The 20,924-nt window shown below is 42.2% G+C and overlaps 1 protein-coding gene across 1 annotated transcript; it reads left to right on the top strand.

Moving 5' to 3' along the window:
* Positions 1 to 2,530: 2,530 nt before the first annotated feature.
* Positions 2,531 to 20,548, top strand: FAM169A (family with sequence similarity 169 member A). Its single transcript, XM_078862223.1, has 13 exons — positions 2,531 to 2,665; positions 5,176 to 5,275; positions 6,837 to 6,922; positions 8,445 to 8,616; positions 12,138 to 12,317; positions 13,094 to 13,222; positions 14,301 to 14,830; positions 15,277 to 15,331; positions 15,594 to 15,689; positions 16,743 to 16,881; positions 17,264 to 17,363; positions 17,982 to 18,260; positions 18,528 to 20,548. Exons 1-13 carry the CDS (start codon positions 2,531 to 2,533, stop codon positions 18,834 to 18,836), a joined length of 2,310 nt encoding a protein of 769 aa, XP_078718349.1. The 3' UTR covers positions 18,837 to 20,548.
* The last annotated feature ends 376 nt before the right edge of the window (positions 20,549 to 20,924 follow it).

The following is a 20,924-nucleotide window of genomic DNA, read 5'->3' as shown; positions in this document are numbered from 1 at the left end:
GTTAAGTACAGTTACTCAATTATGCCCTGTAATTAATTGCCATTGGTTGTCATAATCACTATTACATCATGTAAACTTAGTGTAGATGTTATTTTTTATAAATGGTTTTGATTATTTTATATAATTTATTTAAGCTTTAGTATTTTGTCAAGCCCTTGAAATAGTACAGAAATTGACACTTAATCAAATGCCTTTTTTGTCTACAAAATCTAGGCATAATACTATTTCGTATTTATATCGACTGTATCTTTTTCTACTGTACTACGGTATACTGCATATGCTATCCATGGTAGAAAAAACCTTTTCTAAATACAGCTTGTTCATATGGCCGGTTGGCCTCGAAACCAAAAAATACAATTGAACTTCACAATGAGCGACTTAAATACAAAGTAAGCAAAACAGCAGAGATTAGTTTAAATATCACATGGAATGCATTTGATGCACAACAGTTGCCAAAACTGCCGCAAGGCAAGTCTGTTGCGTATGTAAATTTCAGTCCCCACATACTGACTACCTTAAGCTTTTGAATTTTTTGTCTGCATATATTAATTATATAGTATATAAATTACGATAAACTTGTGGTTGTGACGTACATGTTATAATCCACATGTTTTCGGTCAGTAGCATTTTAGGTTGTTTACTGATATATGCAAATCCTATCTCCAGTTATGTAAGCCGTGGCTCAGTGAGGTGATGTAGATGTGCTCTGGCATGGCAGTCGTCTGTTCAGTATTCGCTTCCAAATTGCCCAGGGTGGTGCATTATGGATTATGAACGCTAGGCCGAGTAGAGAGAGAGAGTTGGAGCTCTCTTATTCACACACAGCAAAACCAAACGGCAGCCGCCATGAGTGTGCAGGGGATATCCTTGTACCCATGATAGGTGGAACGGTTTATGGTCATAAGCTGTCCATGTATTGGATGGATGGCACACACCAACCTGATTGCTCATTCATTGGAATGGTAAAAACTTTTGGAAACTAGTTGATTGTAAAAAAAAATAGATTTCCATTAAGGTCATCATTATAATGGTTTTGCTCACAAAAACCATGTATAAGTGTAATTTTATCGTGTTTAAAATATTGTTTTGTTAAGTTGCCTGATCATATTAACTTGAAGCTATCAAGATTGCAGTTGTGGTCTACTCTGTTAATAATATGGTTTAATTTAAATATGGAAATCGGAATATGCAGTGCATGTGTGCTGTACTGTGTGGCATGTATGGTATTTTACTGTTAAATGTAATGTCTGTGAGTACTGTAAAGGAATTCCTGCCAGTAGCCACCTCCTGTGTCTACCACTTCCCACTGTTATAAATGCATGTCCTATATCTCCGTTGAAGTAAAACAATATATCCATGGCAAGGTTGGAAAAAAACCGGTATGAATTTGGTTCAGATTTTAAAGTATATTGCGTGAGTATTGAGCATTGTAACTGGTCTTCTGTGCGTTTTATTTGTGTGCCGACTGCAGCCACTGTCCAGCCTGCATGCTATGCTAAATCCTGATTACAGTTGACAAACCAATCAGGCGTGCAGAGATTCAGTCATTTGGAAAAATAGCTCTTCATTCAACCTTTATTTCATTATAGAGGATGATTAGTAACAAACTTTTCAGCGGATATAAAAAATGGGAAAACTTAGCAACATTAATGTAATATAAACCATTAATTCATGTATTCACGTAGTTTATTTCAGGCCAGGTGAGGGCCCATTCAGTTTAATTGTTTTTAAAACTAGACCATTTGTGTCAGTGCCCAGGCAAGTGCCAGTGACCTGGGCCAGATTACTAAAACCTGGGCCAGGTCACTGCAATGCAACAGAACACAATTTCCAGCCATGTCCACAGTCCAGGCATACCACCTGATTAATACCTTCCATTTCTACCAACTGTTAGCCTACACCACCCTTTCACTGCAGGACATTTTTTTTTATAATATAAAGGAAAGTAAAGGAAAAGGAAAAACATTGAGCGAGGTGGCAGTGCAATTTTCAATCGCAATGCCACCATAGGCCCAACAAAAGGGTATACAAAAGCGGTATGCCCTCCTAGTGGTTGTCCTGATTGTAAAAGTCATGTAAATTTAACTTTGCCTCACAAGGCATACCAACTGAGCTACCATTAGTAAATTAGATGCTCCACGTAACTCAAAGTAAATGAACATGTGCACCAAATGTAATTTCATGGGATCACGGTGCCATGCAAATCATGCACACATGTGCTTGCTTGTGTAACCAATTCTTAATGTGTATGGTGCAGTTTTGTAGCTCGCCCAAAATGTTTGAGCAACTGCATGCTGAGTTGAAGGAATGCAGACTAAAATGTTATATGCCTTCCTAGGCACATAAAAATGTGTTTTTCATGCACTAGCAATGAATAAATATGCTTTTTAGCAAGGTGTATCAAATGTTTTTCACTCACAACTCAATGAATGCTTGTATGTACAGAGCATGAAAAGGCACAAGGCTGCCTAACATAGGCACGCACAACTGCATCGTGGGATCATTTGGGTGCTTTTTTTTTTTTATAGAAATGCAGTTCCCGGTGGATTTCTTGGTGGACACGTCTCACGAAGTCCTGGAGAGAACGGCCAGATCGTACCTGGACAACCTACTCCACTGCCACCCAAACAACCCCGAATACTTCAAGCTCCCCAATGGCCGCAAGGTTCCACACTCCTCCAGCCTCACACTGTTGTTTGATAAAAAAAACTACAAGAGCCACAGTTAATTTATATATTTTTTTATTTTGTGGTTATGCAACTTTGCCCCTTTGAGCAGCACGCAGTTTTAGGAGACCTTGGTGGTTATATGCGCTACATAAAACTAAGAGTTTAAAATTACTTGAGCTAAGCACCGAAGTATGTATTATTTATTTCTAGCATCTGCAGATGGACAAAATAGTACCAATATTGTTCCTACTAGGTTGTTGGGGGGCGCCATAGGTGCTAAAAAACAACGCGAACAGCTTCGCTGTACTTGAGGACTTTTAATAAGTCGAATAAGAGCAGCTTTACGTGGCTTTCACTTAAAACTTTCACTCTACATACCTTTTCTGATGATCCCGCGATGTCACTTTAATGTGAATGATTGAAAATATCTAAACTTTAGTTGTCATATTGACATTAACTTCTAAGAGCTATCACTTATTAATCAGTGAAAGAACTGTTAGGATTATTTGGAAGCTCTTAAGGGGTCTTAGGTTTCAAGTTTCATTGATTAGGTATAGCCCTGTGAGCCATGCGGCTCTTGAGTCGCGTGCAACCGCAACAAACAAAATATGAACACAGAACATCTTAAAGCGACGGAGCGCACCCCGGGAGCGTGAGCCTCAGGCGGCCATCAGTGGAGAGCACGGCTCTCCCTCAGGGCAGCAGCGGAGAGAGCGCGGCTCTACCTCAGGGCAGCAGTGGACAGAGCACAGCTCTGCCTCAGGGCAGCAGCGGAGAGAGCGCGGCTCTCCCTCAGGGCAGTAGCGGACCGAGCACGGCTCTGCCTTAGGGCAGCAGTGGAGAGAGCGCGGCTCTCAGGGCAGCAGTGGAGAGAGCGTGTCTGGCACCCTCACGGCAGCAGTGGAGACAACGCGGCTCTCCCTCAAGCCAGCAGTGGAGAGCACGGGGGTCCCTCAGGGCAGCAGTGGACGGAGCACGCTCTGCCTCACTGTCACTTACATGTCTCCCTCAGGGCAGTAGTGGACTGAGCACGGCTCTGCCTCAGGGCAGTAGTGGAGAGAGTACGGCTCTCTCCCAGGCCAGCAGTGGACAGAGCACGGCTCTGCCTCACTCTCACTCACTCGTCTCCTCACTTTCATTCGCCCGTCTCTTACTCGCGGTCACATGAGGCACTTCAACCAATCCGGGGGCGTACATGTTTGGGAGGGGTGCACCTCTGGTTGGGTGTTTATATATTAGTATACTTGCAATCCTGAACACTCATGCCTGATCTCATCCCGCTGCTCTCCAAAACAGATGTTGAATATGTTATTGAATAACAAGTGCAGTACCATTGGACCCAGAATTGAGCTGTTATTGAAAACTGCAGAATGTGTTTGGTCATATCACTTAATGCCCTGTTGAGGGCCTGCTCCAAAGTTCCAAAGCATTATTTTAGGCACTGGAGATGCAAGCTAACAAAATTAAGAAATAAATGCTGTGCTCCGTGGTAAATAATAAAATATATATCTAACAGGATAAACATTTCCTTGCATTGGAGATTTGCATATTTTTCACCATTGGTGCTTTATAATAAGAGTGTAATGAGTGACATCCACGACACGTGTAGACGGTACTTCTTTTATTTCTTACACGGGCACGACACAGGCCAACCTTATCCTTCCCACTCTGAGTACAACACTTTAGATATTAACGTCTCTACTGGCTATACACACGGCCAATCACTCGGCGTGGTCCCACCGCCCTTACTCGGCTACGCCACTGACTGGCGCGTGACGAGGATGGCGATGGAAACCCCGCAGGAGATGTTCCACGTTGCCGGACGACGGAGAGAGATGACGGCGAGCAGCGACGCAGTCCGGATCCAAGAATCCACACACGAACCCCGTGCCCTGTTCGGCCCCCGCTTATATCTCCCCAGGCGTGGCTAGGCTTCGCCTCCGGCCACGCCCTATCGTGGAACCTTCCAGCAGGTTCCCGGAGCATCTCGGCCAACCCCACCTGTTACCTTTGCCCCAGATACCTCTCCCTTTCAGATTGGATGTTGTCTTAGCGGTGCCAGTACCCATGCTTCCCTTTGCCAGCCAACAGGTGTCATCATGTCATTACAAGAGTAACAAAATATAAGGGAGTCCAATTTAATAAAAAAACAACCAGCATTAAGCGGCTATTATAATAACTCATAAGTTACATGAATAATTTAGCCTAAAAATCAATGACATTTAATAATGGTTATTTTATCTCTACTTAGATAAGATGACTAGTATCTTGAGCATGCTCTATTATCATATCCTCACAGTATGCAGCCGTTAATTGAGCAAGAGAACACACTTCACAGAATCACACGCATTGTCTCACTTTCGCGGGTACAAATTTCATGTTGCAACCCACACTTAGAGATGTTCTATGTATAAAAACACAACCATCTGATCTGGGCAAATACAAATTAATACAATTGTTTTGCATATATGTTATTGTTGTTTTACATTTTGTTTCTCTATTTCAGGTCCCGATAACAGCAACTTCGGTTGGTTTTGTTTTGCTCTATGGTGTAAGCTCCCAGCACAAGCTTCTTGCTTTGTTTTCTCCCGAAGATGCATTCACAGGTGAGAGTCCCATTGCTATCAAATTTGTGCACTTGTGACGTGTGCTGCTTCTACTTTCGTAAGGCTGATATAGATACAGAGCAACGGCGACAATTTCACATTCAGGTGGTCAAGCCAGGTAATCACGTCCGGAGCAGCGGAATGTATTGCTGTGATGTCTCCTTTGTATTTGTGGATTGAGCATTGCGTCATTATATGTTGTATGGTCTGTTCTGGATGACCACAGTCGCACACTGGAGAGTTTTTACTTTTCCATTTGTGCGTCAGGTGTGTTGATAATGATGGGCTAATGTGTTCGTTGCTGCAGTTTTCTCTTTGTGTACGGCCTGGCATTGCCCACATCATTTAGTGAAGTATTCTTCCAGTTGACCATGAGACCATGCAGAGTCGGTCCTCTCCAGCTGGCTTCCCACTCCCCTCCCATACCTATGAGATGACACAGATTAAGCAAACCTCACCTTCTCTACTCCATAGGGTCCTCTTTTGGAGGTAGTTTTTGGGAGAAAGCTGTAAGTCTTCCCAGGACAATAAAAAAATCAGTTTTTGTCAGTTGTGTAACAAAACACCACTCGCGACAATACACTGATACGTAGTTTTTGTCCCGCTTTATGATATTGTGAGGTATTCTTTCCAACATGTGTAACGGTATTTTTTACTGCAGGAGGCAAACCCTACTTCTGCACCTTAGTGCAAGTTTTTTCTTTCTTCTCTTATTCATTTAATGATGTTCTTTCTCTCGTGAGGCAATCAATGGAAGTCACAGGGAAGATGCGCTCCACTGCAACATCAAATCACAGTAATTCCATCCAACAGACCAGATGTTTTCCTCTTTGGCCCCAATCGAAAGGGCGAGGCAGCCTCTCGTGGCCGCTCGGTAAAAATCTTGCAAGTGCCCCGTGTTATGGCTGATCTCGGATCTCACGCAGGGTGGCAGTGCACTCCACCCATTGTCAGGGTGGAGTGGCGACATACTGGGCCAGCGCTCGCAAGGTCGTCTTGCAGGAAGTTCATAGAGTAGCGACCTGGATGATGCCACATCCATTAATGTGCCACTACAGATTCAGTGTCATGGCCTCTGTCATAATGGTCTTTGGTCAGGCGGTACTCTTCTTAGGTGGGGGTGCCACACCCACCTTCTTGGCAGCAATGTCCTGTTAGCAATACCTGCGGGTTCTGAAAGCCAAACAAAAATGTAAGGTTTAGCACTTGCATAAAGATCGTTTTTTGAAGGATTAGCAGCTCCCACTCTTCCCCAGAGTCCGCAGCAAGTGGCGAGGAGATGATCTCTCTCCTTTTCCGGTCAGATCATAGGGGGTATGGGTGGATATTTGTCTCATTGGAAGGATATATGCACCGTGGTAACTTTATATCAATGTGCATAGTGTGTGCACATATGCTCTTTTAGTCATGGGAGTGGGTGGGAAACTAGATGGAAAATAATTGATCCGTGTTGGGCATGGTGGTCACCCAGAGGAAATACACCTATTAGTAACTAATGTGGGTGCTGGCAGATACTTAAGTGAAGTATTGATATGTGGGCCTGTCTCTCCTGTGAGCTCAGCTGTGGCGTTTTACCTGGACGATGACTGGTGGGCAGTGGAAGAGATCCTGAAGACAGCAGACCCCACCCGAAATGGTATCATACAGGTCAGGGCAGGGCTCTAGTGAATAAGAGCAAAGATCATTTGGTTTTAATAGTTTTTTAATTGCATGTTTTTATTCACTTTACAGCCACACATTTTATTCAGATCTTTCTGGCCAATTGTTGGTTCTCAATAGGAACTAACCTGCCTTTTGTTCAAGCCATGTGGAGAAATTACGAGTTTTAATTTGGCTTTTTGGTGGCTTGTCTTTTTTAAGTGTCATATCATTATGGGACCTCCCTTACCATTACCAAAATATGAGAATAGGTTTTCCCCTTTTTTCTGGCAACAAAACAGCTGTGTTAAGATGTTAAAACACCAAACTGAAACCTTTTACAAGGAATCACGTCTGCATTAACCACAATAGTTGTGGTCAGAATGCAAACAAAAACATACTCTGATAGTATATGCATTGTCTTTGAAACGGATTGGTCCACACCAGAGACACCTTTCTTTCGAGCCGAGTCTCAAACGAGAACGTCCTCTGGTCTAACACCGTTTTGAGACTAGGCTCAAAAGAAAGCTGTCTCTGGTGTGGACCAATCAGTTTCAAAGACAATACATATACTATCAGAGTGTTTTTGTTTGCATTCTGACCACAAGTATTGTGGTTAATGCAGACATGATTCCTTGTTAAAAGGTTTCAGTTTGGTGTTTTAACATCTTAACACCTGTTTTTTTGCCAGAAAAAAGGGGAAAACCTATTCTCATGTCATATCATTGTATTGTGATTTATATTGCCTTTGGCCCTGCACTGAACGCATGGTTTTGTTTTGATTAATGGTAATTCTTCAAAATGCATTAAAATAGTGCATGTGTACCTACTAAAATACAGTTCATTAGACAGCCATTTTTTCATTCTGTCATCAATCAATTTTTATTTTTTTATTTTATCATTAATGATATTCTTTTACTTGGTTGCAGTGCTTCTCTATTTTAAATTGAATGTTTAAAAACTAGCACAACTAAGAAACTGGCAAACTTAACAGTACTGTAGGAATTCAGTGATAAAATTGTAATGGATAGGAATCCCTACAACTTTGTCAGAAACAATTGAGATTACACGTCTCTTTTTCAAGGAAGACGTGGGTTACAAAACAAATACAAAAAGGAGTAGCAAAAACCATACAAGAAACAGCTGTTATAAACGTGAATAATCCGTATATACGTTTGACTGGAAAACTACGAGACCGCTCGAACTATTTCGATTAATCATGAGTCATATGTAGTCTATGCAACCAGGTTGAAACAATGAAATATTTAACATTGCTCTCGTGATTTAGCCCTTGTGCTGCTTGTCCACTCTACCATTTTGAAATTGTCTAGTGTGTCACCAATTTCAAAATCGTACAATGAATAGGCATCTGCTATTAGGGAGCGTTTGTGTGGTGGAGCGGGGGTGCTTCCAGAGAACTGCATTGACTTGATTACCATTTAACCTCAACGAGCTTCCCACTGGTCGTTATTGTGTATTGTGGACGCCTGGTTTGTAACGGGACACTACTGGCCGTGGCCGTTGTGCGCAGGTTCGGAGTGTGGGTGAGCGCTTGGTTCTCTACACGCTCAATCGCCTCGTGTACCGCACGCGGGAGATGGATGCTGCCGAGTGGACCTTCCTCTGCCACTCCCCTACCGAGCACGCGAAGCTGCTTTGGCAAGACGGCGAAGCCGTGGGCTTTTACAGCGTCAAGCCCACAGGTGCTGCTGCTCCATCTCTCCTTCCACTGTCAGTTATCCAAAAAATTCTGGAAATTTTCTTTAAAAACTTTGCAATCTTGATTCTGGCACGATGGCACATTGGTAACACTTGTGCCTCACGGCAAGAAGCATCTGGGTTTGATGCTTGGGTGCTTATCTCTGTGGAGTTTATACGTTCTCCCACATTTCTAATTGGGTTTCCTCTGGGTTCTTCGGTTTTCTCCCATAAGAAATAAAACCACTGCAAATAGTACTGGCCAAACATCCCATTAATAAAAAATTATCTGCAAATTGCTCAAATGGGATTACACATACCAACATCACCCCCTCTTGCAAACACCTGAAATTACCCTCCTGAAAAAAAATGAATGCTCTCAATCATTTTATATTCCGATGGTGTAGGTGTACGTCATCAGTTTTTCTTACAATTTAGTTCCGATGACGTACATGTTATTGGAACGGAATTGGAAGAAAAACTAAAATAAAAATGAAGTTGGTTCTAATGAAACCTATGGCCACTACAGATGTTACAGTTTTTTCCAGTGTAGAAAATATATTCTTGAATTAGATTGCGACAGTTGATAAAATCGCAAGAAGTTTTAATTATCAAAGTCCTAGATTTGAAGTTTTCATGACTGCAGGGATCCGTACTCTTTGGTTCTTTCGGTAAAGTCACGTAGCGTTGCGTGCTTCACGTCTCCCTCTCCTAGCGTCCACGCAACGCTCCCCTCCCCCTACCCCCCTCCCTTGCCCCCCCCTCCCCCCTCTCTTACCCATATAACCTCTTACCACGATATCTCTCTCCCACTTTAGCAAAATTTTTCTTGCTGTGGTTTTCCCACCTGATTATGATTGTTTGTGTTGCGATCGAAACGTGATTTAATTTATTTTATACCTACGTGACTTTACCGAAAGAACCAAAGAGTATCATAGTCTTAGTAATATTTGATTTTGTTCCTACCTTCATTCACCACCCGCTAACTTAACGATTTAAAGCAGTCGTCGGCGGTTCATTTGGCCACGACTGAGCTTGCCGTGGCCATGTTGAGTCACGCGCACTGGCTGGTGGTGAAATGTCATTCTGTATTGTTTTCTAAACAGCTTTTGTCTTTATAGCTGCACATCGCATGGGTTTGCTTCAGCATTTCTCAACGTCTTTTTTTTATGAGCTACAACAATATGGGTGTCTCTAGCCAGTCAGCTGGTCAAACATGACGTCCGATTAACATTTTCGGAGTGTGGCATTGGGAGGTCATTGGTTTGCAATTGTTCTTTGGAAATGATGGAAAACTTTACTAACAACCCCAACAATTATTGCAAATGCCTTGGCATTTAAGCGACACTTGCTTATGTTATGTTAACGTGTTCTACGTTGATAGTTTTAGGCAAGATGCTTTTTCCATGCTGTGTGTGAAAGGTGTTATACATGCTGATGATGAGCAACCCCAAAAACAGTGTCACACTGTTGATTTATGAGCATACCTGTACAATGGCTACACATTTCACTTGTTTGGTAAATTTGTCATGAAGAACGGTGTCTGGCTCCTCACAGTTTCCCCGATTTTCCCAACTTGCAACCGAGTAATGCTGGATTATGAAGGACCATCATGATATGTTTGCGGACGTGAAAACCAAATGGATCAAGGGATTTTCAGATTATCCATGTTGTGCTGCAATCCGTCTTTGAAGACGTAGTTTAGATGCTTATGTAACATGGAACATGCAGCATTAGTATACAACGTGAATTGCAATTTGTTGATTATGTTAAACTTAACACTTTCATGGTTTGCTGGATTGGTTGAAAGGTCATTATGACGTGTTTTACTACTCTTTCACAAAGTGTCTACTTTTCAAATCTACTTAAAATGAAACGTCGCCAGCTTATTGTGTTTGCTTTTATCACGTATCCTCATGCATTTGTTTTTGCAGGATGAGAACAATGCTTTGAGAAACTTTTTAAATCAGAACATGCGTGGATTAACTCTTTGGTTCTTTCGGTAAAGTCACGTAGAAAGAAAATAAATTAAATAATAGAATACGACGTTTCGATTGCAACACAAGCAATCGTCATCAGGTAGAAAACAAACCTAGTAAACTTAGAAATACAATGCAATACAACACAGAGTCGGCCAACACAACAGTAAACACCCTACCTCGTTGATTACGTTCATCCACAGATTGATACATTTTAGAGAGAGACAAAAAACACACAGACAGACACACAAGCAGAGAGACAACACAGAGACACACACATAGACACACAACGCCTCTCTGTGTCGAGGCCTTAAATAGAGAGGGGGGGCAGAAAGAGATGTGGGGGTGTCCGGAGCAAAGAAATGATCATGTCAATGAGAGAGTTGTGAGGAAATCCAACCCGCAGCGGCTGGGGGGGGGGGTGAGAAAGAGCAGATGTACCTATACAAGCCCGGTAAATTTTAGAGAGAGAAATAGGAAGTTTGAGAAAACGAACTTAGCAAAAAATTTGGAAATGTAATGCAATGCAACACACAGAGTCGGTTAACACACAGTTAACGCATAGCCTGGTTGATTACGTTCTTCCAAAGATTGCTAAATTAGAAATTAAGTGTGAAATTTGACAAACACAGACACATGCGTGATTAACTGATGTACGTGCCTTGATAATGCTATTTGTGGCTTGCTGTGCTTTCACTTACAGCCAATAGTTGACAGCGGTAAGGTTTACCTCTTCTGCACTGTAACATTTACAACAAGCAAATCTGCAAGGGCAATGTGCAGCTCATCGAGTTTTCACCTGGTTTCAGTCATTGTCAGCCATGGTCAACCCACTGCTGGATGAAGGCCTCTCCAAGCTGTCACCATTTTGCACAGCCGCATAATACAACGTAGATAGCTCCTGCACATGAATTGATTTCATCACTATACCTCCACTCAGGCATGTTACCTCCTTTGGCTGCAACTGTCCTAAGTCTAAATCACCAGCTGCCATCTCTATGAGCAATGTGTCCTATTTAAGTCCGCTATTTCTTAGCAGTCAATGTCTTTAACTCGCATTTCTCCTCGAATCCATGTCTTCCTCTTTCTGTGTCCGTGCTATTCAAAGCATGCACTTCTCCATGTTTCTCTGCCGCATTTCATCTTTTGTTTGTTAAATAAAAAAGATAGAATGATTTACAGCCATTTATCAATCTAGTGCTGGATGAAGCTCTCGCCACAGGGGTTGTTTGACTAATTCACGATGCTGCTCAGTGCAGATTGGTGAAGGGGCTGAGGTCTAGAACCGGTTCAGATATCATTCACACTGATCTTAGTCATTGCTGGGAATCAAACTGATGTCATCAGGTTTATAGTAGAGTCCACAAACCACTGTCTCTACACTCCTCCCTTTATTTGAACATACCACATGAAATCATGTTACCCATCCGCACCTTTTACACGAGCTGCTAACAGCTGTGAGGATGGAGGAGCTGTGCGCTGACCGCTGCTGTGTTGGTGTGTACCCCCCACGCGTTGGGGGTGGCGCGTGTGCGTGTCTCTTGCAGGGAGTCTGTGCACGAGCTTCGTGAGCCTCCACTATAAGCTGCCCGTGCTGGACTCCATGTTCGTGACGCGGAAATGTCGCGGGCAACGCCTGGGCCTCCTCATGCTGCAAGACTTCACACGGAGCTTCCCCGACGATCAGCTAGGCCTCAAGTACCCATTGCCTCCTGCCATGTGTCGAGGTGATGCCCCCTCCCGCACGCAGGACTACTGCACGAAATGTGTGTGCAATTAAACATCGCATATCCCATCGTGAGCTACTTGTTTGAGAATAAATGGCTGAAGATCTTCATCGTTTCAGTCATTAAATATCACCAAGTGTTTATTGTTAAACGCCCCAATATGCGTCTTCCATACATATTCTGCATGCAATAATATTGATTACCACAACTGCAGTATATAAACTGTTGATTTACATTAATTGTGCATTGAATATTGGTTGTAGAGCTGCTACTTCGTATATTCTAAAAGGACACACGGTCATGTGCACTGATAGAACATTCAAGATTTGAGGTTGGGAGAGAGGTAAGGGCCTCTAATGCAGCACTTGGGAGACGAGGGTTGATGGATCACTGACATTTGTGAAACTGTCATTCCCGATGAGCTACAGGAATGGTCAAGAAATGGCAGAACAACAAAAATGGTTATTGATTCCATCTATGTATTATTTTATTATCCGTCATATATGTGCGTTTTCTTCACGACTCATTTTCTACCACATGCAAAACACTGCTTAAATTGGAATTTGCCAAACATCCAAGTTTACGACTCTGCTGATAAAGTCTTTAGACTCAATGAGTCTTTGCTGCATGAGTAAACATTATATATATACACACACACATAATGATATATTCTCACTTTTTAGACTGCTTTCCACCAATGGCATGTGCTTTGTAACATCGTCACTCTGCCTACCTTCAATTAAAACGATGTAGTGGTGGTGTTTATTTCATTGCAGTGGTGGAAAGATATTTGCAGCAGTACCCGGATGAGCTGGACCTACTGTGGGAGGTGCAGGCTCCTGGTGATCCGTACCAGCGGGTGAATGTGTGGAAGAAGCTGCAGAGTACGCCGATCCCCCAGCAGAGTAAGTCACAGTGCGACATTCACACGCTTATAAACGCCCCGTACGTTGCTGGTGTGTAGCAGCAGCAGCGTTATCGGTTTCATCAGCTTTTAACAGTTGTGTTTTCAGCGTTTATTAGGGGCTATTTTTATTTTGGATTATTGTTGTTAGTGTCGGATAAAGTAGAGTAGTTCCACAACTTTAGACATACATCATTTTAGACAATTTTAATTTGGGTACTCAGTATTATATTGTGGCTTTATACTTGGGTATCGTGTGTTAATTGCAACTGTAATTCTGGTATAAATAATTTGACTACCTTTATTGATGAGAGAAATGCTAAAAAAAAAACATAGTATCTGATGGACTCAAAAACTGACTTTTACTTGCACTTTGCACTCTTGGATGGTGATGATGCTTAACATTTCATGTGTTTGTTAACTCACTGTCTTGTTGCATAAATAAGCTGCAATTTCCAAAACTATTGACAATTACCATCAAAATGACATGCCATATTATTAGGTAGATTTTTTTTTTTATTTGACAGTGAGGTTGCATAATTTGTGCAACAACTCATTAGTTTAATTTACAGGGTCAGTTGGAACAACTGCTCATAATCCTACGGTTGTGAGTTCCCATCCCGGGCAGGGTTCATTGTACCTGTCTCTCCTGTGTAAAACCAGCATCACTGGGTGACATTACAGCTGTGGTTGTTTTTGTGAGAGAGACTGGGCCTCTCAACAAGAACATGGAATGTAGGTCATTTTCTCAGGGCCACTGTTAGAGATAAGCACTACCCAGTGCTAATTACAGCATGGGAATATTGATTTTTGACGTAAAGTAAAAAAAACATGAACTTGTAATACAATATTATTTCATGAAATCAGTGTGAGTGGTATTTTTAAGGACTGAATTTTTTTTAAGGTCATACCATATGCACCGATTGCCAGAGGCCCCAGACATCTTAGTATATCCATACAGTATCACAACGTTTTTAATTCTAGTCCACATACAAAATAGTTGAAATAATGCGAATGGCAGATGGTGCTGAGATAATCCCCGATTGCTCAACCATTACCGTGGTGTCACTGTTTCACAGAGCCGAGGAGAGAGAACTGCACTGACATCGCAGACACACCAGTGGAGAGGCAAAGCGTGGCCATACAAACATCCGCAGAGGAAGTCATGCAAGCACATGCTCCTCCTTCGAATGATGGAGAGCAGCTGTTACAGAGCGATGCAGACGAAGAGCTACCAGGAGATGACATCGAGAAACAGTCACCCTCCAGCAATGAGGAATCATTAATCTCCAATGGTGCAGATGACGAAGTCACAGCTGAAGACACAGGAGATCTGCCCACGGAGGACAAAGAGGTGGTTGTCAAAGATGACGAAACGCCAACACTTGTTGAAGATGAAGAGCAATTGCCAACAGATGACAACAAGGAGTTAACGCCGCTCGCAGATGATACGGAAAACGAGCCGCCCATTAAAAATGTAGCAGAAGAGATGTCCTCTGAAGATGAAGAGGAGGAGGAGGTGCATATGGAGGAAGCGGAAGAGGAAGAAGAACCGCCCGTTAGTGATGGTGATGCAAAGCCACTCAATACTCCAGAGCATAACAGCCAGGTTGGTCACCCTATGCTGCATGAGATCAAATTCCCATTGCAATCATTTTAGAAGGTTGTGTTTGTTGGGGCCCTGGTATGGTACAGACTTCAAATTGTATCAACCTATCTTATTACATTTAGCAGTGGTGTAGATGCAGGGGATAGATATATGTAAACATTGTAAACGCTAACAGTTGCAGAAGCGATTGCACAGTGAATAGTGTGCACTGTATTACGAACCCAGTTCGATTCCAGGTAGCGGCTAAAATCAGCAGTGAACGGCATGCATAGAGAGGCCTTCAGTAGTGATCGATGAAGGGGTATAAATCATGATTATTAAATATTGTAATAACCTTCGATCTGCCCTTCCTGTTCTGAAAAAGGGGGATTGCCCAAAATGTTGGACTATCTCTGTGTTCATGATGGAGTACGTCCAGTTTCACTCAACACTTTTGTCTGTTTTAGGAAGGGTCTCCGTTGGGGTATTCTATTCCTGTGATGGTGATTCAAGATGAAGATGGTAAGTTATCGAGTTTTTTTTTTGCTTCCGTTGAAAATTAAATATAACCAAAAAATCATATGTTGTATGAAAGAGAGCAATACAGAAAATGTTTCTATTTTTCAAATAGATAGGCTGCAGGCATATACAGTCTTTTAAGACGTTAATTCACATGTATCCAAACAAAAACCAATGCAGTGTTCCTTGAGTGGACATTTTAACTTTGAATCCATTTAACCACCACCTTTAACCCCTTGTGTTGTCAACGGGACAACACAATCAGGAAATATGCTGAGTGAGGAGGAGGAAGATGAGGAGTCAATCTCAACGACACAAAAATCAGCAACCAGATCAAACCCAGCGCAGTCCGTCGACTCTGGTAAGGCCCACAGCGCAGACCTTGTCCACCCTTGGTGATGCCACCATCCCCCCCCCCTCCCGTTGTTTTTTACGCGCGTTCAACTTCACGTTTTTGTCAGTTAATTTTGATCAAACCTGTCGTAAGTGCAGTTTAAGTTGACCACAGGTTGCCCTTTCAATCTAAAAGTCCAGATTGCCTTATTAATGCTTTCCAACCAATATTGAAAGCGTTAATGCATCAACCATGTCCATCTCTGTTTTTCTGTCCGTATGTTTGTAGGGGGGGCAAGATAACTTATAAAGATAATCCAATGGTAAAATAAAAAACTAATATAAAGATGTGTTGTTGTTAGTGACTTGCCCGATAGAAAACCTGCCACTTTGATCAAACGGTTGCCCAAATCTTAGCGATAAACCCCAGCTCTAAGACGAGTATCCTTGGCATCGAAGGCAATAATGCATGGCTTCTTTCTACGTCGTATGTACAAATGTGTAACGTCATCTGATTGTGGCGACTTGGAACGGATGTTTATCATCGCTAATTAATTACTTCCGAGGACAAACACATGTTGAAAAGCGTTCTAAAATCCATGTGTATGTGAATTTTCATGCGTATGCACGTTTGTTTTTCACTCAAGTGATGTTGGGTACTTTTTAATTATTTGGTAACCAATGTTAATTGGTCGATTCCTAGAACAAGTAAAATGGCGAAAACAAAACTTGCAAATTAGGTTATTACATTTTGGTTCTTTTAACCTAATACCATAAAACTGCACTTAAAATACTTCACTGCACCGGTGAGTGCTGGCTGGTGAATCGTTGGTTGGGAAAGAGGGTCCAAGATATCACTCGCTGCTGCATATTGTGGCCGAGATGGTGATCTCAGATCACCAGTTTCATAGTGCACAGTAGTATCCACTCTTCCAACCTCTTAAAAACACGACCATGTTTTAAAATAATTCTTCGTTGTGTTTATTAGCACACGGCCACGCATTTTGTTCTGTATAATACCTCACTGTGAATGGCATTCTCACGGGGAGAGCAAAAGGTAACATGGTGTGCTGGGTTTCAGGGATCGAGGAAACCCCGATCGTTATTAAGGAGAGAGATGTGAAGCACAAACGGCTCCACTCGGAGGAGCTCTTCGTGTGTCTCTCCGAGGTGCTGGCAGGACAGGAGTCCCCCAAGAACAGCTCAAACGCCGGCAGAAAGTAAGAGGGCCCCCACCTGTAATTATACATCTGAAGGATCGTTGGTGTTATATGCTGCGTGACTGCTTGGTGACCAGCAGGTGTCAGTGCAGCAGAATAGATTGTTGATACTACTGTACTTGCTTGCTTGTCTGATTTATGTACGCATGCTGAACTTCTTTCCTGCCGTACGAAGCCAACGGCGCTAATCGGAGATCCCTACCTTCACCAAGCCATAGACAGCATAAATCATGGTTAAATAACGCTCCTTAATCCGCACAGCGTGGGGAAGCCTGCAACCAGCAGTGCTTTATATGTATGGTGATGTGCACAAGTAATTTTCTGCGCGGCGGCACACGGCAGCATTTGGGTTAGTGGCCGTGTTTACCAATTTGTCTTCCAGATTAAAGCGAATAAAGCTCGAACAGAAAGACGAGAACAATCAGCAAGTTGAAATCGAGATCCACACGTCCGATGTGGTGTTGGTGGATGGCTCTGAAGAGGTGAGATGTGTTTATCTTAGTAAAGTGCGAAACGTATAAACAGTATAGTCTGTTGAAAATGCTACCATATTGCAGTTACCTGCAAAAACTTAGATTTGATTAACTTATTTGCACGTAAATGGATCCTGTTTTAGTGTTTAGTCGTTTTAACTCTCTCCCTTCCAAAAACTTCCCCCGAAGTTCTCCTAAATGGAAAACTGGCTGTATTTAGGGGGCATTCCACAAGATCGGGATTGTCATGGAACTTTCATGCAGATTCTTTATCCTAACACTTTGAATTTTAATGCAGTATTATTCAGTAATAACCAACTAAACTAAGTTTATATTAAAGCTGAACTAAACAGAATTTTACTTGTGTTATGGATGGCAAATTTAATGTGTAAAGCCTCAATGTAAAGTAAAAAAACCATGTTAGTTTAAATTAAGCCATTTCCTCATAAATTACACAAATATGCCACTTTTGAAATGAGTACAAATACTAATACATGTCTTAATTGACTGAGGAATGCCCCATCTTGGTATCACAAATGAATTCCACCTTCATCCCTGAGCCTGATGTTCTTTGCATTGTAATTTTTCAACTCCCCACCATGAATCTGCCGTGATGTCCACGACAAGGAGGATGAGGAGGAACCCAGTGACATCGTGGCCCTGGGCCCAGGGGAGGTGGCAGCATTAACAGAAAACGACGAAGGGCCGGCCGCTGCTCCAGGTGTGGAGACGGACCATGTGGAGGGAGACTGCGTGCAGGGAGACACCAGCAACGCTGCTATGGATGCAAGTGGAGCAGACGAAGCAGCAGCGGAGCAAGACAACGGTGAAAATAAACAAGTGGTCTCCACTCAGTCCAGCCAAACCCTTGCCAATGAGAACATAGACACCTCCGTTGCTGCCAATGTAAGTACATGACGATTCATTAAGCACTCTTTACCTAAAATTAGTTGCACACATTTTATGTACATAAATATGTAAGTATTCTACAAACCTCGATATACTAATGTACAAAGTCAAGGTAAGTTATCACTTGAAAACCCATGTGATGCTACGTCAACCAAATCCAGCTCGTGTCTTGTGCGCAGATGCAATGCCGCATTGCACAGTAAACCACAGCACAGTCAACCCTCCTTTATTTGCAGAGATGCCACAACTCACTGTTTATCGCAGGTTCCTCCACCCACTGCTGAGCAACCTCAGCGAGACGGCGCTCTCAGCTACACAGAAGAAGACCCAACCCAGACGGAAACCTCAGAGGCAGATGCAGAGGAGCAAATATCTATCACCGAGGAGGAACAAGTGGCAAATGAAGCTACCCCCACCAATACAGATGCTGCCTCCGACAAGAATATCGTGAAGAAGAAGGCCAAGGCTGGAGAGATGAGCTCCCCTGTCGTGGCTCTGCAGAAGCCAAACACCAGGAATAAATTTAAGAACACCAGGTCAAGCAAAAAGCGTGGGATGCTCATGAGTGACTGAGAGATTATTTTGTGCACGGTGCCCATTTTAGGTTGTGCTTAAAATGTTAAAGTGTAATAATCTGTAAAAGGATGCTGTACCTTTTGCCCTTTATATTGAACTAGAATTTGTCAAATGCAGACGTTTTCTTTTACCGGTAGTACTGAAGTGTTGCAAAACCAATTGATAGTTTATACAATTAATCATTTTTGTTGTCGTATTGCCATGTAACACTAACCTAGTGAGTTCCATTTTGCAGCTTCACTTTTCCTTGTTACAGCTGTGCCAGCCTAAACATTGCACATTTGCAAAGGATTGTGTAGGAGAGTAAAAAGAATGGCGCCAAAGGGGGGGGGGGGTCCCTTTACGCACAAGCATTCGTTGGGTTTCAATTATTGCCTCTTAACAAAAATAATCGTCATATTTTGATCATGGCTTTCTTTGGCCCAAAGTACAGCGAGGGGCAGTGTTATGCAAACAGATTAGAAGGTGAAGCTTTGCAGTCCATTGGAATTAATTAATTTGCATTTTTGCCCTGACTTACCTCGCCTAGAAATCTAGCATTGAGCTGCTCATGTGTAGGATCATAAATCATGTGTAGGATAATAAATCATGTGTCTGCACAGTCGCCCTCCAAGAGTGAGGTCAGATTCTCAGTATTAGTCCATGGGCCAGAGCAGGAAAACTTGAGTCGTACTTATGTATTCATACGACGACTAATAGTGAATTATTTGATAACCCACTTATTTTAAATAGTCATCACAAAATGTACGTATTGGAACCACTAAAGTCATGCCACCTCAGGTGGTACAAATGAAATATCTCTTGCCTGGGTTCTTGGACTAAATGGAATGACTGGTGTTCACTGTGCAATTGTGCTCACCTCACTAACGTAATGGCTGTTCAATTTCTAACCTTAAAATGGGATTTGTTAATGTAGAATATACTTAAATGATCATGAGTACTGTAGTTTTGTCCTTCCCAGCATTTCTAACAAAGCCGTCGTCTGAATATATCACCTATTGTGTCCATCGTGTCTTGTGGTGGTCCTTAAAACGGTAAAGAACATCACACGACAAATTTCCTTTACATAAAAGTGTTATAAGAATTTTTTAAAGTGTGAATCCTTTGAGTTTAGAATAAACATTTACAAATACTGTTTAAAACATAAGGTGACAGTCCTACAGGTGTCATTCTTTGATCGTGTCTGTTGTATAATGGTGTACTAACAATTTTTTAGTCCTGCTAGAATTTAATTGTACTCACTGAGATATGGATCATATGTTCACAGGAAGTATTTTGGATAGCAGAAATCCTAAAATTAGAACGGCAATGCATATGCTTGGGTCTTTCGGTAAAATCACGTAGATAGGTTCAAAGAAAAAAAAAAAAATCTACGTTTCGATTGCAATACAAGCGGTCGAAACGTCGTAGTTTTTTTTTCTTTGAACCTATCTACGTGACTTTACCAAAAGACCCAAGCATTTGAATTTCTGCTGTCACGAAAGCTTTAAGTCAAGATAGAACGGTAATGTTTCTCAATGAAGTCCATAAGTCCTAAATGTTTTAAGATGATCAACGTTTTCATTGCTTTCATTTAAAATGCTTAAGACTTGGTAACCTACCAATTTTACTGATGAAAGTTTGTTTTGTGATATACCGAGATGCACAGCCATTTCACATTTCTGTGCTCGCATGGGGTTTTGTTTTTTCACACAAATAAAGAGAACATGTCCAAGAATATCTCGCCTGAATCGCCCATTAACAAAAACTGGTTCACAGAGCATGAACAGTGTTCTTGTATGCTTCACTTAGGCAGTGTTGCCATCGTTGTGGGATGACCTGCCCACGGGTGGCGATCCCAACACACGCAGCACAAAAACTTAACATTATTTAGATGTGCACCATTTGGTATGGGCAAATATTTGTCAGTTTTATGACTTGATTGAAAACTGACAATTTTTTAAAATCCTAAAACGGGTAAAGCAATGATGCAGTCCCTCCCCAGTGGTGAGTGATAACTCAACCGGTTTTTGGCACACCCTTCACGAACCTGCACTGCAAGCCTGGTAAAGAATGGTCAGGTGTGGGGAGGCCTTCATACCACAC

This window comes from Lampetra fluviatilis, chromosome 13 (genome assembly GCF_964198595.1).
Source record: "Lampetra fluviatilis chromosome 13, kcLamFluv1.1, whole genome shotgun sequence".
NCBI lineage: Eukaryota > Metazoa > Chordata > Hyperoartia > Petromyzontiformes > Petromyzontidae > Lampetra > Lampetra fluviatilis.
The sequence above is the reverse complement of the archived record's forward strand: the minus strand, read 5'-3'. Positions and strand labels throughout refer to the sequence as shown.